Source organism: Crotalus tigris, unplaced genomic scaffold, assembly GCF_016545835.1.
Source record: "Crotalus tigris isolate CLP2741 ecotype Arizona unplaced genomic scaffold, ASM1654583v1 scf7180000024506.1728113, whole genome shotgun sequence".
NCBI lineage: Eukaryota > Metazoa > Chordata > Lepidosauria > Squamata > Viperidae > Crotalus > Crotalus tigris.
Window position 1 is genome coordinate 939,811 of NW_024100677.1, and position 17,162 is coordinate 956,972.

Here is a 17,162-nt window from a genome sequence, read left to right on the forward strand (position 1 = left end):
ATAATTTTCATGTCTGATTTGCTAAACTGTATCATCTAATTTTATTCTCTATATTCTCAGTGATTTGATTTTATGGCTATCTAATGAGTTGTCTAGTAATAAGCTAGATGTGCCACATTAATTAACTTATTGACTTACCTAAACCGTTAGAGAGTAGCTGTATGCACCCAAAGGGCTATTGCACAGTGGATAAATTTTAAGACATTTAAAGTGGAACTCATTTCTATTAAAAATGAGTTTTTTGAGAAATGGTGGCAGTTTGTTAAATAATAACCACAATATTTATACCTGAAAATTTGAAAATTTATAAATGAAAGTTTATGCTTATGCATTTATAAAATGCTAAAAATTGCTGTGGATCATAATCTATGTAGTTTGATTTTCTGTTCTTTCTTAAGAATAGAAGTAGAAAATAGAAACTTAGAAATTTCAGATATGCTTCTAAAGCTGATACAACCTTTGTCATGATCAATCTCCCAAGTGTCATTGCTATCATTGTCATTTACAATTGTTAGAATTATTCTGGCTGATAGTTGTCTCTCCCCCCTCCCCAATTCATGGGGCAGATAATCACCACTTATAAATAGCAGGGTGCCTGTCTTTCTTCTGATTTTCCCAAATGCAGGGTCTTCTGATGACACTGCATTTGAGGAAAGTTAAAATTGGCAGTCTAGATAGCTGCTTGGCTTCTCATCAAGACCACCATTTGCTACTGATTATGGGTGAACAAATGGGTGAATATCAGTTGCAGCATCACTTCAGAGCTTCAAAATAATAATACTAAAATAAGTAAGCAAAAACTCATTGATAGTTGAAATTTTTACCATCAAGCTTGTCATTATTTAACACTGAAGTACTGTGTAACATTTTCCCTGGATATGAAAATGATAATGAGGTTATTGTAGAGTTCAGATCCAGCATTATCCCGAACCTGTACACTAGATGTTCAATATCACGCTTATTTAGTGCTCATTTACCATACACACATGCACGCGCGCGTGCACACACATAGAGACAATTATTGAAAATCTTATCAAATTTTAAAATGCCATTTTTTGTAAATACCATTGATTGGATATACAGCATCATTTTACTAGGTAGAAAAAAATATTTTTTCGCCTTTTAGAAAACATTTTCTTTTCTAAAAGTTACAAAATGCAGTAGGGTATTAAAAGTTTCTAGAATTTACCTGTTCCCCTGTTACCTTAGCTGCTCTGTTTTTTAGAGTGTTGCATACTTTTCTTGACATTATCTCATTTGATTCCGATATTTCAGTGTTTATCAAGTCTCAGATTCATTTGTCACAGTCTACAGTATGTGCACGTTATAAAGTTGGCTCAAATTGCAATCCTATCGATAATCTCAAATCCATCACTGGAAGAGAAAAATTATTTTCTCTTCCTCTGTCTCCATGTGCATCGTTAGCATCTGTTCTCTGAGTTGGAAGAAACTTCTGGGGTAAATTTGGAGTGGGCAAACCACAGTGGGAAGGAAGAGAGAACATTCTGTTATGTGAGCAGACATTGGATCTTGCCCTGATTCGTTTATTCTTCAACATGTTTTTATTCTGGCATCTGAAATGACAGGTATTTGCCTAGAAAAGACTTTTTAAATCTTGCTGCAGGAGATATTCCTTGGTTATGTTTGGGAATGAGGCTTGTCTCTTTGTTTCCCCAGCATGTCCATGGAGCTTTCTTATTTATTTATTTATTTAATTTATATGCAACCCATCTCACTGTCCAAAGCGACTGTTATGAACTATGTCCATTTAAAACTTTTAGAAATGAAGCAATTTACTGAAGAGAATGGCATCTTGCTCTATTTTCCCCTTTGGCAGACAAATGGCTATAGGTATTTTAACTTCAAGCACCATGGTGGCGCAGTGGTTAGAATGCAGTATTGTTGGCTAATTCTGCTGACTGCCGACTGCCAGCAGTTCAGCGGTTTGAGTCTCACTGTCTCAAGATTGACTCAGCCTTCCATCCTTCCGAGGTCAGTAAAATGAGGATCCAGATTGTTGGGGGCAATATACTGATTCTGTAAACCACTTAGTGAGGGTTTAAAGCAGGGGTTCTCAACCTTGGCAACTTTAAGACCTGTGGACTTCAACTCCATGGCTGAGGAATTCTGGGAGTTGAAGTCCATACGTCTTAAAGTTGCCAAGGTTGAGAACCCCTGGTTTAAAGCATTGTGAAGCAGTACAGTATATAAGTCTAAGTGCTATTGCTATTCACATTTATGCAGCTGTCATAGAGAGAGAGAAATATCTGCTTTGTATCTAGACATCGGCAAAATAAATTGCACATTTTGGCTTTTTAAATATTTATTTCTTACAAGTGGTGGGAAAAAGTTGCTTGGCAGAGAGATGGGTTGCATAAAAATTTAATAAATAAAATAAAAATGAATAAAATGCTACTTTTCTTGTCTCTTTATTTTAAAAGATTTTAAGGTACTCTTTGGATAAGCAAGACCTTCAGCGAGTGCAGATCATAGCCAGCGATTGCCTCTGGGAACCAATATCCTTTTACATGCTCAATGATTCTGAGCTCCATGAAGCAGTCAATATTATTGGGTAGGGCATCTTTTCAAAGCTGATTCTTCCTCATAACCCCTCACAGTCATTTCTGATAGGCAGCACCTTTTTTGGGGGAAAAAAATCTTTCTGGAATATTAAGTAGTTGCAATCTTTAGACTTGTGAGCTTCCAAAGTGTCAAATGACATATGCAAATATGACTGCATCCTTGACACTCTTTTTTTCATTTACGTTTGATTTCTTGTGCTTTTATCCATAGAGCATTGAGTACTGTTGTCAGAAACTGGCAATATTGTATAGGAGAGTTCACTGCAATACTCAGGCTACTTATTCCCTTGAGATTCTTATGCAGATAGTGAGGAGTTACTATGACAATTGGGACTGGGATTGCCATCACTAAGTGATGTGGTCGTAATGTACAGTATTAAGTGATCACATTGTTTAGCAACAGCAATCCAGATAGTCCTAGTTGCCCGTAGGTTATTAAGCAGGAAATAGCAGGACTCTAAGGTAAGGACTGTGAAGATGCTGTGATCAGTCTTAAGTACAAGCTGGTTGCCAAATGCCTGAATTTTGTTCACATAACCGCAGGGGTGCTGCAACAGCTGGAACTTAAGAGGACCTTCATACAGTGCCATCAGAATTTCAAAATCACTGAATGAATGGAGATTAAGTAAGGCTTACCTGAATTCATGAGATTTAACATATGTATAATATTCGAAGAAGGGATTGGAACAGAAAACTGGAGACATCTTTTTGCCTATTTTTGCTCAAAATTACTCTTCCCCAAATAGTTTCATTGTTTGTTGGTACATTTGTACAACTATGGTCACAGTTGTGTGTTGAGAAATATGGAAAGAGTTTTCCCAGTTCAAGTTATTGATTTTAGATAGAAACATATTTCTTGCCATTTAAAAGAGATGGGAAACCTTGTGTCTCCCAAATATTTGGACTATATTTTCTGTAATCAATTGTAGGCCATGTTGCCTAGATCTTATGGGAGATGTAGTTTCAATTATATAGTTTCAACTCAGATGATACGTTGAGGTAGTCTTCAAAAGGCAACTGGACTTTCTTTGTTTTTTTTCTTTGAAGACATTTCGTTTCTCATCCAAGAAGCTTCTTCAGTTCTGATTGAATGGTGGGGAATGGAAGGATTTATCATACCTCTGCAAAGAATATAAATCTTTCCATTCCCCACCATTCACTCAGAAATAAAGAAGCTATTTGGATGAGAAGCAAAACATCTTCAAGCAAAAAACAAACTCCAGTTGCCTTTTAAAAAGCACCTTTGGGGCAACCAGGACCTGGATGAGTGAGCATCTCCATAGACGTATGCTGAGGTAGCACCTCAGTGGCTCTCCATTGAGTAAAAGTTGCTTCACCTGTCTTCTGTACATGGTTATCATAATAGTTTGCATTCAGTCCTGGTTTCCTGCTGGCTATTTACATATCTACATAGAAATCAAGCAAGTGCTTCTAGCTATTAGATAAGAATAGGGATGATTTAGTTTCCCATAGAAAAATATCTCCAAAGAAAAAGGAAGAGCTATTCTGATGACATTAAAAGTGAAAGATTAAAAATCATCAGATGAACTCTGGGAAGAAGATCTGGGAGAGAACTTCATGGAGATGTGTAATGACTGGCATCTAAGATGATGGAAGACAGTTCCGGCTGTTGAAGATTGGTTGTTGGTTTTAGGAAAACACATGTCTGGTAAACCTAAAATGGGCTAGGTACTGTACATTGCTAAAGCTTTTTTGGTTCTGGTGTGCTGGTTTGAGGAGAGTTTAAATCCTCTTGAAGCAAAGGAGGAGAAATCTAGGGAAGACCTGCCAAATTTGAGGAGGAGGAGGAGGAGGAGAGAATACCTTTCACAAAGGATCACTAAGAAGACTGAAGATGATGAAAGAAAAATGGCTCTACCAACTTGAGAGAGAAAAAGAACAGCTGCTAGCAAGATTGACAAAGGGAAACTGCTGGCCAGCATCTTTAAGCTTTCTATTAATTCTAAATAATTGAAGGTGGGATACAGAAAAAAGATTAAGCTACAAGGTGTTTTTAATCTTAAGACATTAAATCAGCAGCAGAAATGAGAGGGACAGAAGATGACCTTTGCTTGCATAGTGTAAACAGGAATGTCGCTGGAAGATGAAAGTAATTGTTGTGTATTTGCTGAAAAAAGGAAGAAAATTCTAAAGTGGTCTTCTGTTCTAATTTTTTTTTTCATCAAAACATATGAACCAATAGAAAGTCCTAGTCATAGTTATCTCTAATGTTTGCTGGTCCCAATTTTTAAAAGACCTTTAAATATAACTTTTTAAGAGGTAGATATTAAGTCTCTTATATTTTATTGGAAGGATTTAGGTTAGATTGACAAGACTGTCCATAGCAGAGATTTCTGTACCAAGTGTTAGACTTCAGAGTATATTAGTTCTTAAATGAAGATAGAGATCTAAGTTATTTTGCATCTCTACATTTCAAAAGGATCTAGAATCATGTTTTAAGATACATAAATCAAAAGCATTGAGACATTTAGGTCTCTAAATTCTGCTCAATAATAATGAGAGAATCCTGCTGTATCGGTAAATAAGTGAAATCCTGAAATCCTTTCTAAAAATTCTGTCTTTCCTTTGATCCTATTGGATAGCCATAAAAACAAACAAACAAACAAACAAACCCCTGAGGCTAAGACTTACCAACTGCAATCCAGGGATTATTATACTGATTTATTCTTCAGGTTTTTAAAAAAATGTCTGACTTTTAAAATGCTGGATAAATGCTAATCATTCACATTGTAAATGGTAGCCTTTAAGTGTTATTCCTGAATTTATGGATGAACAGTTTTATTTTCTATGTCACGGATTTACTACTGCTGTAAATGTAAAAGAGATTGCTGGACTGCCCTTGAAAGACCTATGAGTTATTTAAAACTAGTTGAGATTCCCAATTTTCCATATAATCATCAAAAATTGAAGCCCTGAGGAATATCATTATTAAAAGACATCATGCCTTACAAACTTTTCTAGAATGTTACTTAATCAAATGCACGTATATATATTTTTTCTGTCTAGGGCTCACTACCCAGGGACACAAACAGTGAAAAATGCTCAATTAACTCTAAAGAAACTCTGGTCTTCTGAAGACTACAGTACTTTCAACAATGAAGTTGGCGCTGGTTGCTGGGCTCGAATCCTGAATCAAAATTATGTAAATGGGAACATGACTGCGTATGTGTCGATATATCTGGTGATATAAAAATGTATTTCATGACAATATATATGTGTATCTATAATATTGTGAAAATCTTGCTTAATTCTTTTGGCAGTGACATTGAATCAATTTTTAACAAATGAAATCACTATGTGCATGAAACCTGGACCAACTATTTTTCCTCCCTAAAGCTGAGGTGTTCATAACAAGAACATTTATTCTGCAGATATCCCCTCTGTAAAAGAGTTTCTTACTATATGACTTGGTAAATACTTATGTTGTGCTTGATTGATCAACCTATAGTACACGGGTGTCAAACTCGCCACATCATGTGACGTGTTGCGACGTATCGTGACTCTTTTTGCATTGCCAGCAATGGAGTGGGTGCGGCTTTGGTATGATGAAACCAGCCCGTGGGCTGGCAGTTTGACACCCCTGCTATAGTAGCTCTTGGGTTGAATGAAATGGGTGGACATTTGCTTAACCATTTAATTGTATAAATCTCTGTGAAGTCCCTTACTTTCAATTTTGTTGCACTATTACCATCAAGTGAAAAGTTTCAGAAGTGACTGAAAGGCAGATAAATACCTCTTTAAGCTTAGTCTGTTTCAATATTTTCACCTTTGGTAACTATCTCTCTATTTATTCATATATTTATTTATTGAGATTTTATTAATGGTTGCTGCTATCTCCTGTAAGATGCCTCTCAAGATTTTGGTTTAGGAATAATGGAATATAATTAATAATTTTCCTTTCTTTTTCTTATTGTTCATTCTTAGCACTATTGCTTGGAATTTAGTGGCTAGTTACTATGAAGAATTACCCTTTGGAAGGTGTGGTTTAATGACAGCACAAGAACCATGGAGTGGGCATTACTCTGTGAATTCTCCCATATGGGCCACAGGTATGTTTTTAAAATTAGACATAAACTTTTCTAGTTATTAAATGCATGTTGAGCTCTTTTAAATGCATGTTGAGCTCTTTTAAATCGTAATACTTGTTGGAATACACTAGAATACAAATCTTTCTAAATGAATAACACGTAGCTTCTTACTAAATGTTATAAGAGAATGTGCATGGATTAAAACAATTTTGTTTCAACATATGTGCAAAATTTTGCATAATGAGGTAGCTTCATAGAACTACTGTTGATTTGAAAATATTTCAGACATTTTGTCTTATCAAAATTGACTCAGGTTTTGAATTCAGACTATAGATATACTGATCTGATGCTTACATTTTAATAAGCTCATAACTTTATGAAAAAAAAGTGTGAATTGAATAAGAATATATGTTATTCTTACTGTATTACTTAATCATTCAAAATACTTTTTCATTCAGAAGGTTGACAATCAGGACTGATCTTTCCTAACCTGGAGCCTTCCAGTTTACAATATCTGTGATCTGTCTGGGATTTATAGGCAATAGAATCCGCAATAGCCGGAGAGCACAGGTTGTGAACTGTTGGTGTAAACCACAGTAGTTTGATTGAGTCACAGATTGGTGTTGCATTCATGATCCTGCACATTATGAAGGAGCTCTTCTGAATCAAATCCATACCCATTTATAAGAAGTTATTCCTGAACCTTTGTTTGAGTTGTAACTATGTATAGGTACTACAGTCAGAGAGAGATGACTGCTTGCTTGTAGGGCAATTGAGCTATCTTTCTATATGCCATTTTGTGTTGACTTTATTATTCCCCCTCCCATTGAAACAGATTTCAGTGCTCTTTTTTTGTTTTAAATAGCACATACAACACAGTTTACACAACCAGGCTGGTATTACCTGAAAGTAGATGGGCATCTGGAAAAAGGTGGAAGCTTTGTGGCTCTGACGGATGGGCTAGGCAATCTGACCATCATTATTGAAACAATGGTAATGTTATTTGGCAAAGTCTAATGTAGAGTTGATTTCAAACATTAAACTTTATGGAAGCATAACAGTACAAAAGCTATGGAAGTACAGTGTCTTTGAGTTGCTTTTGGCTCCTGTTAATTTTATGAATGCATCCATGGAGTTTTCATGGAAACAATATGAATATGAATTTCTGTTGCTTTGTTTCAAGTTTTTCCCCCCTGACTTTCAGTATAGCGTATAACCCTAGTTGTCTCTGATACTCTCCCATCCAAGCAATAACACTGTTAAGTTTTTGAATCCTCACAAAGTCAGCCAAATGCTGCCACCTGCTGATATATTTTGAAAACAAATGCTTCTTTATGAGGAGCATTGTACTAGTGTTTTTCAGTTGGTCTAACATAGTCCCTAAGCTGAGTTGTGAGTGAGAAGTGCCCTCTTTGAGTCTCAGTTCTGTTAGAGCTTAGACAAGTAAATTTGTCTTCTGGGGATAATTTATATTGATATATTTTACAGGGCTGAAGAATAAATTATGCTAAAACCAAATTACTCATTTATGTATTAAACAAATTTATAGTATATTGAACCACATCTTTGTAACTGGAGTTTTTTCAGAGACTGAGTAGACAATAAGGAGTTTATGCTTTGTTTTGTCAATCACAATTGGTTCTTTATATTCTTTAACAATTTTCAAGTCTTACATCTTAAGGTCTTCCATTATGCTCTAAGGATCCAGCAGTGCAAAACTGGTCTGTTTCTGCTAATTACGTGTGGGTATTTTTTTTTCTGGGGAACTTTCTTTTCTGATGTGTGTTACTGTTGTATTTTCCAAATCCTGGTTTGGCATGTCAGATAGGATAGCCTAGTTCCCAGGACCTCCCCACTCCTAGACACTACTGCAGTTGATGGAGATATCCTGGATATAAGTTGCATGCAGAATTATTATTGCAGAATATTGCATTATATCCTATTCCCTCTTGAGAACACTGTCCTAGGAGAGAGAGAGAGAGAGAGAGAGAGAGAGAGAGAGAGAGAGAGAGAGAGAAGGGGGGAATCTTCTCTTCTTGCCCTTTATCCGTGTGGTCAGTATTTCATGGTCACCAAACATAGTTCTCATTGAGATATTCTTGAGATTTCTCTCTCCTCCCTCCTTTTCTTTTCAACCCTCTTTTAAAAAATTTTTTTTAAAAATATTGTTTTTTGTACTTTTATGAGCCTCACGATTTTATAGAACTTACTAATTATACTTTTATGTGGGTGACACTCTTTATCTAAATAAGTAATGTCACATACAATCTGGCTGATGGAAATAAAAGGAATGGCGTTTTGAGGTGATGTTTGATCTGTGCAATTTATTCTTTATTTTTAGACATATAACCACTCAGAGTGCATCAGGCCACCACTTCCTTCCTATGTTGTGTTACCCCAAAAAGCAGTTTTTCACTTGAAAGGATCCTTTGTAAGTAATTGAACTGTACCTCAATCCCTCTGTCGGGTGCCTTAGAGAATAGATGATCAAAACAAGATCAGGCAATGGTTGTATCCATAGCAATTAGAGTGATTGGCATTTTTAAAGTGATTATGTAATTGAATGTTACATATAACTAATTGAGGGACAAGTTCTGTTCTTATGTACCCAGTCTTATTGGCTGTTGGTCAGAAGTTATCCTTGAACAAATAAATATGGTGCAGTCCAGATTCATGGTGCTCTAATGTTTTGGTTGCCTGTGATCTGGTCTGCTACAACTCAGTTTTCCAATAAAGACTTAACTTGAACAGGGAAACTCTGGATATTTGTTCCATTCATTAAAAAAGTAACCATTAGCTTATTAATTGGTTTTATTTAAGTGGAACCAATGGCGGCAGAATTGATGACATATGAACCAGATTTTATTTTATTTTGAAGTAAAAGGATAATAGTTTTTGTTTTTCTGATTTTAAACAGTATTATGAGGTTTATTTATTAACCTCAGTCATGCAGTGGAATTGAAACAATATTAAATAAATATCATTGCGGGCTCAGCTTGAGTGTTATTTATCTTGACAATTATAGTAATTATAATTATAGTATAAGTTTTTCTTTTAAAATGGATAGCAGTTTTTTAGAAGTCATGAGCTCATGATACTCTTAATCTATTGTTAAGTAATAATCTTTTTCAAATTTCTGAGATTCTGAAAAAGTATTTTAAATAGCAATAAATACCGTTAAAATATTCATTATTTATGCAGTTTACTACCTTGCCCCAGCTTTAAGGGTTATTCAAAGTTTTTTTTTTTTTTTTTTAAAAAATGGTTTGGCGCTAGTAATATGTTTCATTAGCAATAAATTTGAATGAATGTTGGTAAATATGTAATTCCTTATTGGTCAAATATTATAGCCATGGTGAATCATATCTTTTTAAAGGCAATTAATTTAACAATACATTGATATCTTTACTCCTTATCTTTCAAAAATATGGAAATGTGGAAATGTTCAGTCTGAACAACTTTGGATATATTGTGCTTGGATTGTATTAAGAAGGATAATCATCTACACATGAAAGAGTAGTTCAATTCCAAACTGAGAATGTTGGTTTTATGAAATTTATCAACTTTGAGACTTTGAATCAACTTTGTATCAAGAGAGAGTCAAGACTAGAGAATGCAATTTCATATGGAATAGATTCAATTCATCATAAAAATGAATTATAACACTGACAAATTAAAAAAAGTTATGTAATTTCAGTAGTCTGATATCTACAATCTATATAAAAAGTTGTTTAGATTATTGTTATTTTGACTTCCTAGTGTTGTGTTTTGTTTTAATTTTCTGCTGCTGTGCTATTGTCTCCTGCCTAATCCACCTATGGTGGCTAGACCAAAGGCCAATTTAATCATATTCAGTAGCTCACAGTGGCTAAAAAGATACCAGTGGGTAGCCCACAAAGAGGATATGAGCAAAGTGGCGTCTTATTGCTCGTGTTCTATTTAGTAATTAGTAGAGATACAATAACCCTGATGCTGAAATGAATACACCGTCATCCTGACTAATGGACATTATTAGCCTTCTCCATGCTTTTGATTAGTTTCCTTTGAAGACCATCTAGATTGATGGCCATTAATATATCTTGTGAGTTCAACTATTCTATATCTGGACATTTGTGCTGAATGGTAGCATGTACCATAAATTACATTTTCCAAGGAAATTGTTGAGTATCTGTAACTTTAAAAGACATGTGATCAAAGGATCTAGAGCTTTAAAAGATACGATAAAATATATCTATTTTCATAGAAAAAGTAGGGATTTATATATTACTTAGTGCTCTTGCCTAATTTGATAATTGCCCAAAGTTTAAAATAATAGAATCCTATTTATTCAATAGATGCATACTAGTCAAACATTTGCAGACTCCATTAGGATCTCAAATCATATTTCTTCTGAGTGTATTCTTTTTTCTGTTGTACAGAGAAGTTAAAGGGAGTTCATCCCTCAAAATTCTAGTTTGGATAACTTTGTTGAAAGAATCTGCATCCACTTCTTTTCTTTCATTTGAAACCACCATTTGTACTAAAACTTGCATTAGTTTGTCTGATTTGCACACATCCATACAATGATATATTTTTTAAATAAATTTTTTTATTTTATCTTCAATTTTACAATACATAACAATCTTACAAATACTTCAGATAAAAAATAAAACAAATTGATACACACCACATTCGGTCTTGCCCGCCCATTTCCCCCCAAACCGCATCCCACCTCAAACCAACTTACTTCTTTCCCTCTTCTTCACTCACCCCCTCTCCTCCTTCATCTCAACCTTTCTACTTACTTCTCACCTTCTTCTTCTCCCTCTTGATGCGGTCCAGGGGAAATGCCCAAGCAGTTCCTCTCTCAAAATTAAAACATTAATATTATATACAATAAGACTATTTCTACTTTATCTGAACTACTTAAACTTCAACCCATCCACCTCCCACCCCCCTCCCCCCTCCCCCCTTCCCCTGACTTCCCAGAGCAAAATACAGGATTATGCAAACATAATCTATTTAAGTTTACTAATTATACAATGAACAAAATCATAAAAACCCTTAACTCTCTTCAAACTTTAACATCATAAGTTTATAAACAAAATCATTAAGTGAAACTTTGTAGTTCCATATTTCTTCTGAACATATTCTATCCATCTTCTCCATACGTTAAAATATCTCTCTTGTGAATGGTCCTTTAAATAAGCAGAAATTTTAGCCATTTCCGCTAAAGTATCCATACAATGATATTAATGCTGAAATAATCATATTCTCATTCTGCCACATTTCTGAAATAAATTATTATATTCTGCTTTGAATGCAACTCTGCAAACCTGCTGCTTAGAGGGGATTTGATGAAATGAAGGTTCTCTTCTATGTGTATATATGTATATGTAGAAAGTTCTGTAGACCTTGGAATGGGAAATTCTAGAAGAATGACTCTGCAGAAGCTAACTTGGATCTGCTGGATTTGTAGCCACTGAGAGGACTTGGTGTTAACAAAAATGTCCTGGAGAGATAACGTTAACAGATAATTTAGGCCTGTATTACAGGGGGCAATTCCTCTCATTTAGGATTGCTCCATCTATGTAGAAATCAATTTAACTCCTTAGAATGATTACTTAACGTCATGCTATATCATCTTTCTCTCTGGCTGGGAATTTTGGGAGCTATAGCACAAAAACAGCTGGGCTGGTGGTAAAGTTTGAGAGAGAGGGAAAGAGTGGACTTCTTTGGCAGTTAAAAAAGATTTGAGATGCTATAAAGAAAATTGAATGTATTTTTTTTCTCCTCCAGAGCAAGTTGAAATCTCTTCAGATGTGGTATTCCAAGCTTGATTTTTCTACTTTCAACTCTACGTTATTTCAGTCACTTGGGCCTAAAAATGTGAGTGCATCATAAGTTAAAAGGTTAATATGACTATGATAGTTGATGGATATTTCCTTTAAGAGTCAATCTGAAGAACTAAAGGTATACAAAGGAAGAGCATTTGCCTGCATGCTACTTCTACAAAGCTGCCTCTGAAACAAAAAGAGTAACACTTTAAGTAGAAGTGTTATGAAGTTCCCATGTCTGAAATGCATGTATCTTGTCACAGCAGGCAATATATTTCTGCTTTTAATGAGGCAACTAGAGTTTAGAGAAGAAATATGAGCACTCTAAATACCCAGAGCTGTAGTATTGTTTCAATCATATAGCATGTTATTGTGCTATAGCCATAGCTCCATCTCCAGATGAAGAAAAACATGCAGTTTGAGTTGAATCAGATGGAGACTAGCTTCCATTGATACCTATGTTGCATGTGATTTCATACTTTTTTGCACTTCTGTTTCATACATATGTTTGATGTCTCATGATAAAAGTGTAAGGCCTATTTATTTTAAATTGATTACAGATGCCTAACTCCAGTGTACTCTGAGTGGTGTATAAAGCCAAAAAATTACTTGGCCTTTAACTCCTTACACTCTACCAGTAAATTCTTGATTTGGGAATACTGCATGGCTAACATAGTAAAGCACTTGGAATAATAGCTTGCAGCTAAACTATTTAGAGCTCTCTATATATATCCTTCTTCTACATCGTTTACCCATGATAACAACTCCCTGAGATAAATTAGGCAGAGAGAGAGTGACCAGGCCAAAGTCACTCAGTGGGCTTTCATATCTAAGATGGGACTAGAATTCACTGTCTTTGGTTTCTAGCTTGGTGCCTTAAAGCTCAGACCAAATTGACTCTGATTCTTGTCAGTGGTCCAAGAATGAATCCTTTCCAGTACCCTGAAAAACTAGCCTATATGTACTGCTACTACTTGATCACTTGTTCTCCTTTTTGCTATGCAGATCTCTGAAGGAATATTGATGCTAAACTTGGGCTTGGATGAGATCTATACTTTGACAACTCTAACAACTGGCCATAAAAGTTCTTTCTCAGAACCTCCTCCATCTCAACCTTTTCCATCCACTTACAAAGATGATTTCAATATCCGTAAGTCATCATAAAGCTATTTTGAGGGAATTTCTAATTTGATGATCCTAGGCTGTCAATCATTTTTGTCAAGGATAGGGCCCTCATCGATAGTATAAGTTCTCTAGCATTCCCAATAGTAGATGAACAGAAACCTATCATAGTAAACATAGATATCAATTGGGAGAATCTATTGATATCTTTAAGTCTAATCCCGTGTTTTAACAAAAATCCAAATTAAATCATCCATGATAGGTTTAGCTCTGCTTGGTGATTATAGCTGCAGATTGGGCAGTCCATGTACTTGTTCATTGAACTTTTTTCTGCGGCCTTTTAATTTTGAAATTTGATGTAAATCACAAAAAACCATGAATACTGAGATCTGAGCCCACTAGACTTCCCAACATACAGATTTCAGTTGACTCTTCTTGGTGACCTTTTTCATTTAGCTTGATAACATTGAAGAGATGACCAGTTAAGATAATAAAAATGAGTTTTTCAGTACATATGATGATAAACAACTATAATGTGGAGTTTTGGGGAACTAAGAAATTGCTACTTTTGTATAATATGACTGTGAGGGATTGAAATAATAAAATTTATGTTCTTCAAATAGGCAACCCACCTTTCAGTGAAGCACCATACTTTACTGATCAAACAGGAGTGTTTGAATATTTTATTAATGCTTCTGATCCAGGGGAACATGTCTTTACACTCCGACAAGTGGTGACTCAGAGTCCTATAACCTGGGTTATTGATGCAAAGAATACAATCAGCATTATAGGCAGCTATAAGTGGTATGTAGTGCATGTGGTATGTAGTACTGTATGTAGTACTGTATTTTCAGTTTAGTCCAAAGTTTACAATGAAACATGGATATAGCAGTAAACTTATAGTTGCAGAGAATCTTTTGTTGAAAACTTACTTCTTGTGATTATTCTTTATTTTAATTTTATTTCATTCATTTTATATAACTTCCCATTTTATTTATGTGGCTATGGCATCTCACAAGTTAAAATAGCAAAGGCAAACTCATAGAAATAAAATAAAACAAATAATTTTTTTTACCAATTAACCATCAACCTTAATCAAGGCCTGATGTTATAGCAATGTCTTTAGGGACTTCTTAAAGGCCAGCGAGGTTGTAGCCAATCTATTCTGCCACGTCAGAAAAGGCTCTCCTACTGGGTACCATCAAATGGAACTCCTTTGTAGATGAGACCCATAATATGCCATTTCTGTTGAATCTGAAGTGTTGTCATGTTTATGTAAACTTCGTGCTGCATAATGTTTAGTCCAAGATTGCCTAGTGCCTCCTTCTGTGTAATGAGAAGCTGATGAGTAGAAGCCATTGGTAAAGGAGAACTGAACATATTTCCTATGTCAAAAATTATCCTAGCTAGTATTTTTGAAAGCAGACTTGTTACAAGGATATGACTTATACTTCAGAGTATGAATTATTTGATCTGTTGAATACTGGAAACAAAATTTATGTAAATAAACTTACTTAGTTTTAAGAGACTGTGTGCCTTTCAATTTTAAAAAATGAATTTACAAAATGGTTTATAAATAAATTTATAAATAACATTCTGATAATTGCTTATTCTCTTTCCTATTCTTTCCCTTGATGTCATCTTTGATATTGTTTTTTCCTTAACTATACCAAACTGGAAAAGAATGCACCTGGGAATAAAATGGAGGCCCATATAACTAGAAGCATGGTAGCCAGAGAAATGGAATATTGTGTAATATTGTTGATTATCCTTTTAGGTTCAGTTCACCTAAAGAGACTGATAGTTACATCTCTGTTGCTCTTAGAGGTATTTATAGAGGTGTTTCTGGGTATTTCTGTAATTGTATAATACGGATAGGTAATATAGCACGTTCAATAGTACTAGATAGTATTGAATGCATCCCAAATTAATCTTTAAAAAATCCTAAAGTTTTGTGAAGTGTTGCCTTTCTAGGAAACAAATTTTTTAAATCGTATAAGGTATCAGGCAGTTTTGAAGGTGGATTTATTCTGGCTTTTCAAAAATTGTTAATCTTATTTACAATGAGTCCTACTGCATCTTTGCTAAAACTAATCTAGGATGAAGCATCCCAAAGATGCTTTTTCATGAGGCAACTGGATTTTCTTGGGTTTTTTTGAAGACTGGATGGTGATCTTTCCATTCGCCACCAGCAAGTCAGAGCTGAAGAAGCTTCTTGGATGAGAAGCAAATGTCTTTAAAGAAAAACAAGAAAGTCCAGTTGCCTTGTGAAAAAGCACCTTTGGGATAACTATGACCTGGATAACTAAGAATCTCCATAGGCACTAAGATGAAGCAGTTCCTATTTGGGAAGTCTTATATGGAATAACCTTGAGCCCTAAATAAAGCATCATTATATTTAGAATATTACTTTAGAGATTTAGGGGAGAAACAGGAAGGAAATATCACTCCCCTGACATATTATAATTATGAATTGGATCACTTTCTCTCTCCTCCTTCTGTTGTTACAAATTCTGATTTCAAAATAGGTCAGAGAAAAAACTACTCAAACATTAAGACAATTCCTAAAAAAATCAGCCTCAAATTTAACCATCTTCCATTTATTCTTACAGGGTAAATTTCGTAATAACCTGTGATATTTATATAGAATCAAATAAAGGAGGAGCATTCATTGCAGGAAGAATTAGCAAAGGTGGCATATATGTTACATTAGCCAAAGGAATTTTCTTTTGGGTTTTTCCTGATGGCACATATCGAGTCACAGGAGATCTTGGTGAGTTCTTTCTTACTTTTTAAGTTTTGCAGCATGCTGGGGGAAGGTGTTGGACAGGTGAATTGCCCTCTCTTCTTAGAGACTTGATAAGTGCCCTGCAAATCTTTCGTGTTATCTATTTCAGAATCTTACCCAACCTAGTGTTTCCAGATGTTAGGAAGCAGGCAAAAAGGTAGAAATTGGAGCATTTTCTTTTCCCTTCCAATATTCAAAGCTGAAAATGCATTCAAAATGTGATGTGTAGGATTCCAAATAGCTACTGTGACATTCAATCTAGTTGAGCAGTCTAATCTGCTTTACAGCTTCACAGTCCTTGCCATCAGCTATACAACTCCAAATAAATTACAGTATTGATAAGTGATAACTATCTTTTATCCTTAGCTTATTTTTAGATTTATCACTGTATTTGAATATAATATACTCATTGTATTGCATTCTTGTATGCCTTTAGTTTTGTTTTATTTAATTTTGTTCAGATTTAGAGTTTGTGTGGCACATCATTTCAGTTCCTTTCTAAATAGAGAAAGCATTTTAAAATGTTATTCTTTTGTAGCTGGTGATGAAATCTTGATGAAAGGGTTATCTGGTGTGCGAGCAAACAGATGGTATACACTCACTTTGATTCTCAAGGTAAGCATTACAGTGCTATCCAAATACTGGTAAGCTGATTAACTCCTATAGAGGAATAAAAGTCTGTTATCTCATTAAGCCACAGGTATTAAAATTCAACTACTTCACAACCTGCAATTCAGTAGTATCATGCTGAGAGAGTTCCTTTGTTCAAGAATAGCCTCTTAGAGATTAGTACAAGAATATCCCG

The 17,162-nt window shown here is 34.9% G+C and overlaps 1 protein-coding gene across 2 annotated transcripts in view; it reads left to right on the forward strand.

The window, feature by feature from the left end:
- The window catches only part of GALC (galactosylceramidase), a 38,157-nt gene that overhangs the window by 16,856 nt on the left and 4,139 nt on the right, over positions 1–17,162 (forward strand). Inside the window, exons 7-16 of one of the 2 annotated variants that reach the window (XM_039333436.1) lie at positions 2,442–2,572; positions 5,610–5,765; positions 6,528–6,652; positions 7,497–7,624; positions 8,973–9,062; positions 12,410–12,499; positions 13,453–13,597; positions 14,193–14,373; positions 16,182–16,342; positions 16,896–16,972. In XM_039333436.1, coding sequence (XP_039189370.1) covers positions 2,442–2,572; positions 5,610–5,765; positions 6,528–6,652; positions 7,497–7,624; positions 8,973–9,062; positions 12,410–12,499; positions 13,453–13,597; positions 14,193–14,373; positions 16,182–16,342; positions 16,896–16,972 — 1,284 coding nt within the window. The remainder of the gene's footprint in view (positions 1–2,441; positions 2,573–5,609; positions 5,766–6,527; positions 6,653–7,496; positions 7,625–8,972; positions 9,063–12,409; positions 12,500–13,452; positions 13,598–14,192; positions 14,374–16,181; positions 16,343–16,895; positions 16,973–17,162) is intronic. The other variant, XM_039333437.1, reaches the window with a different exon arrangement.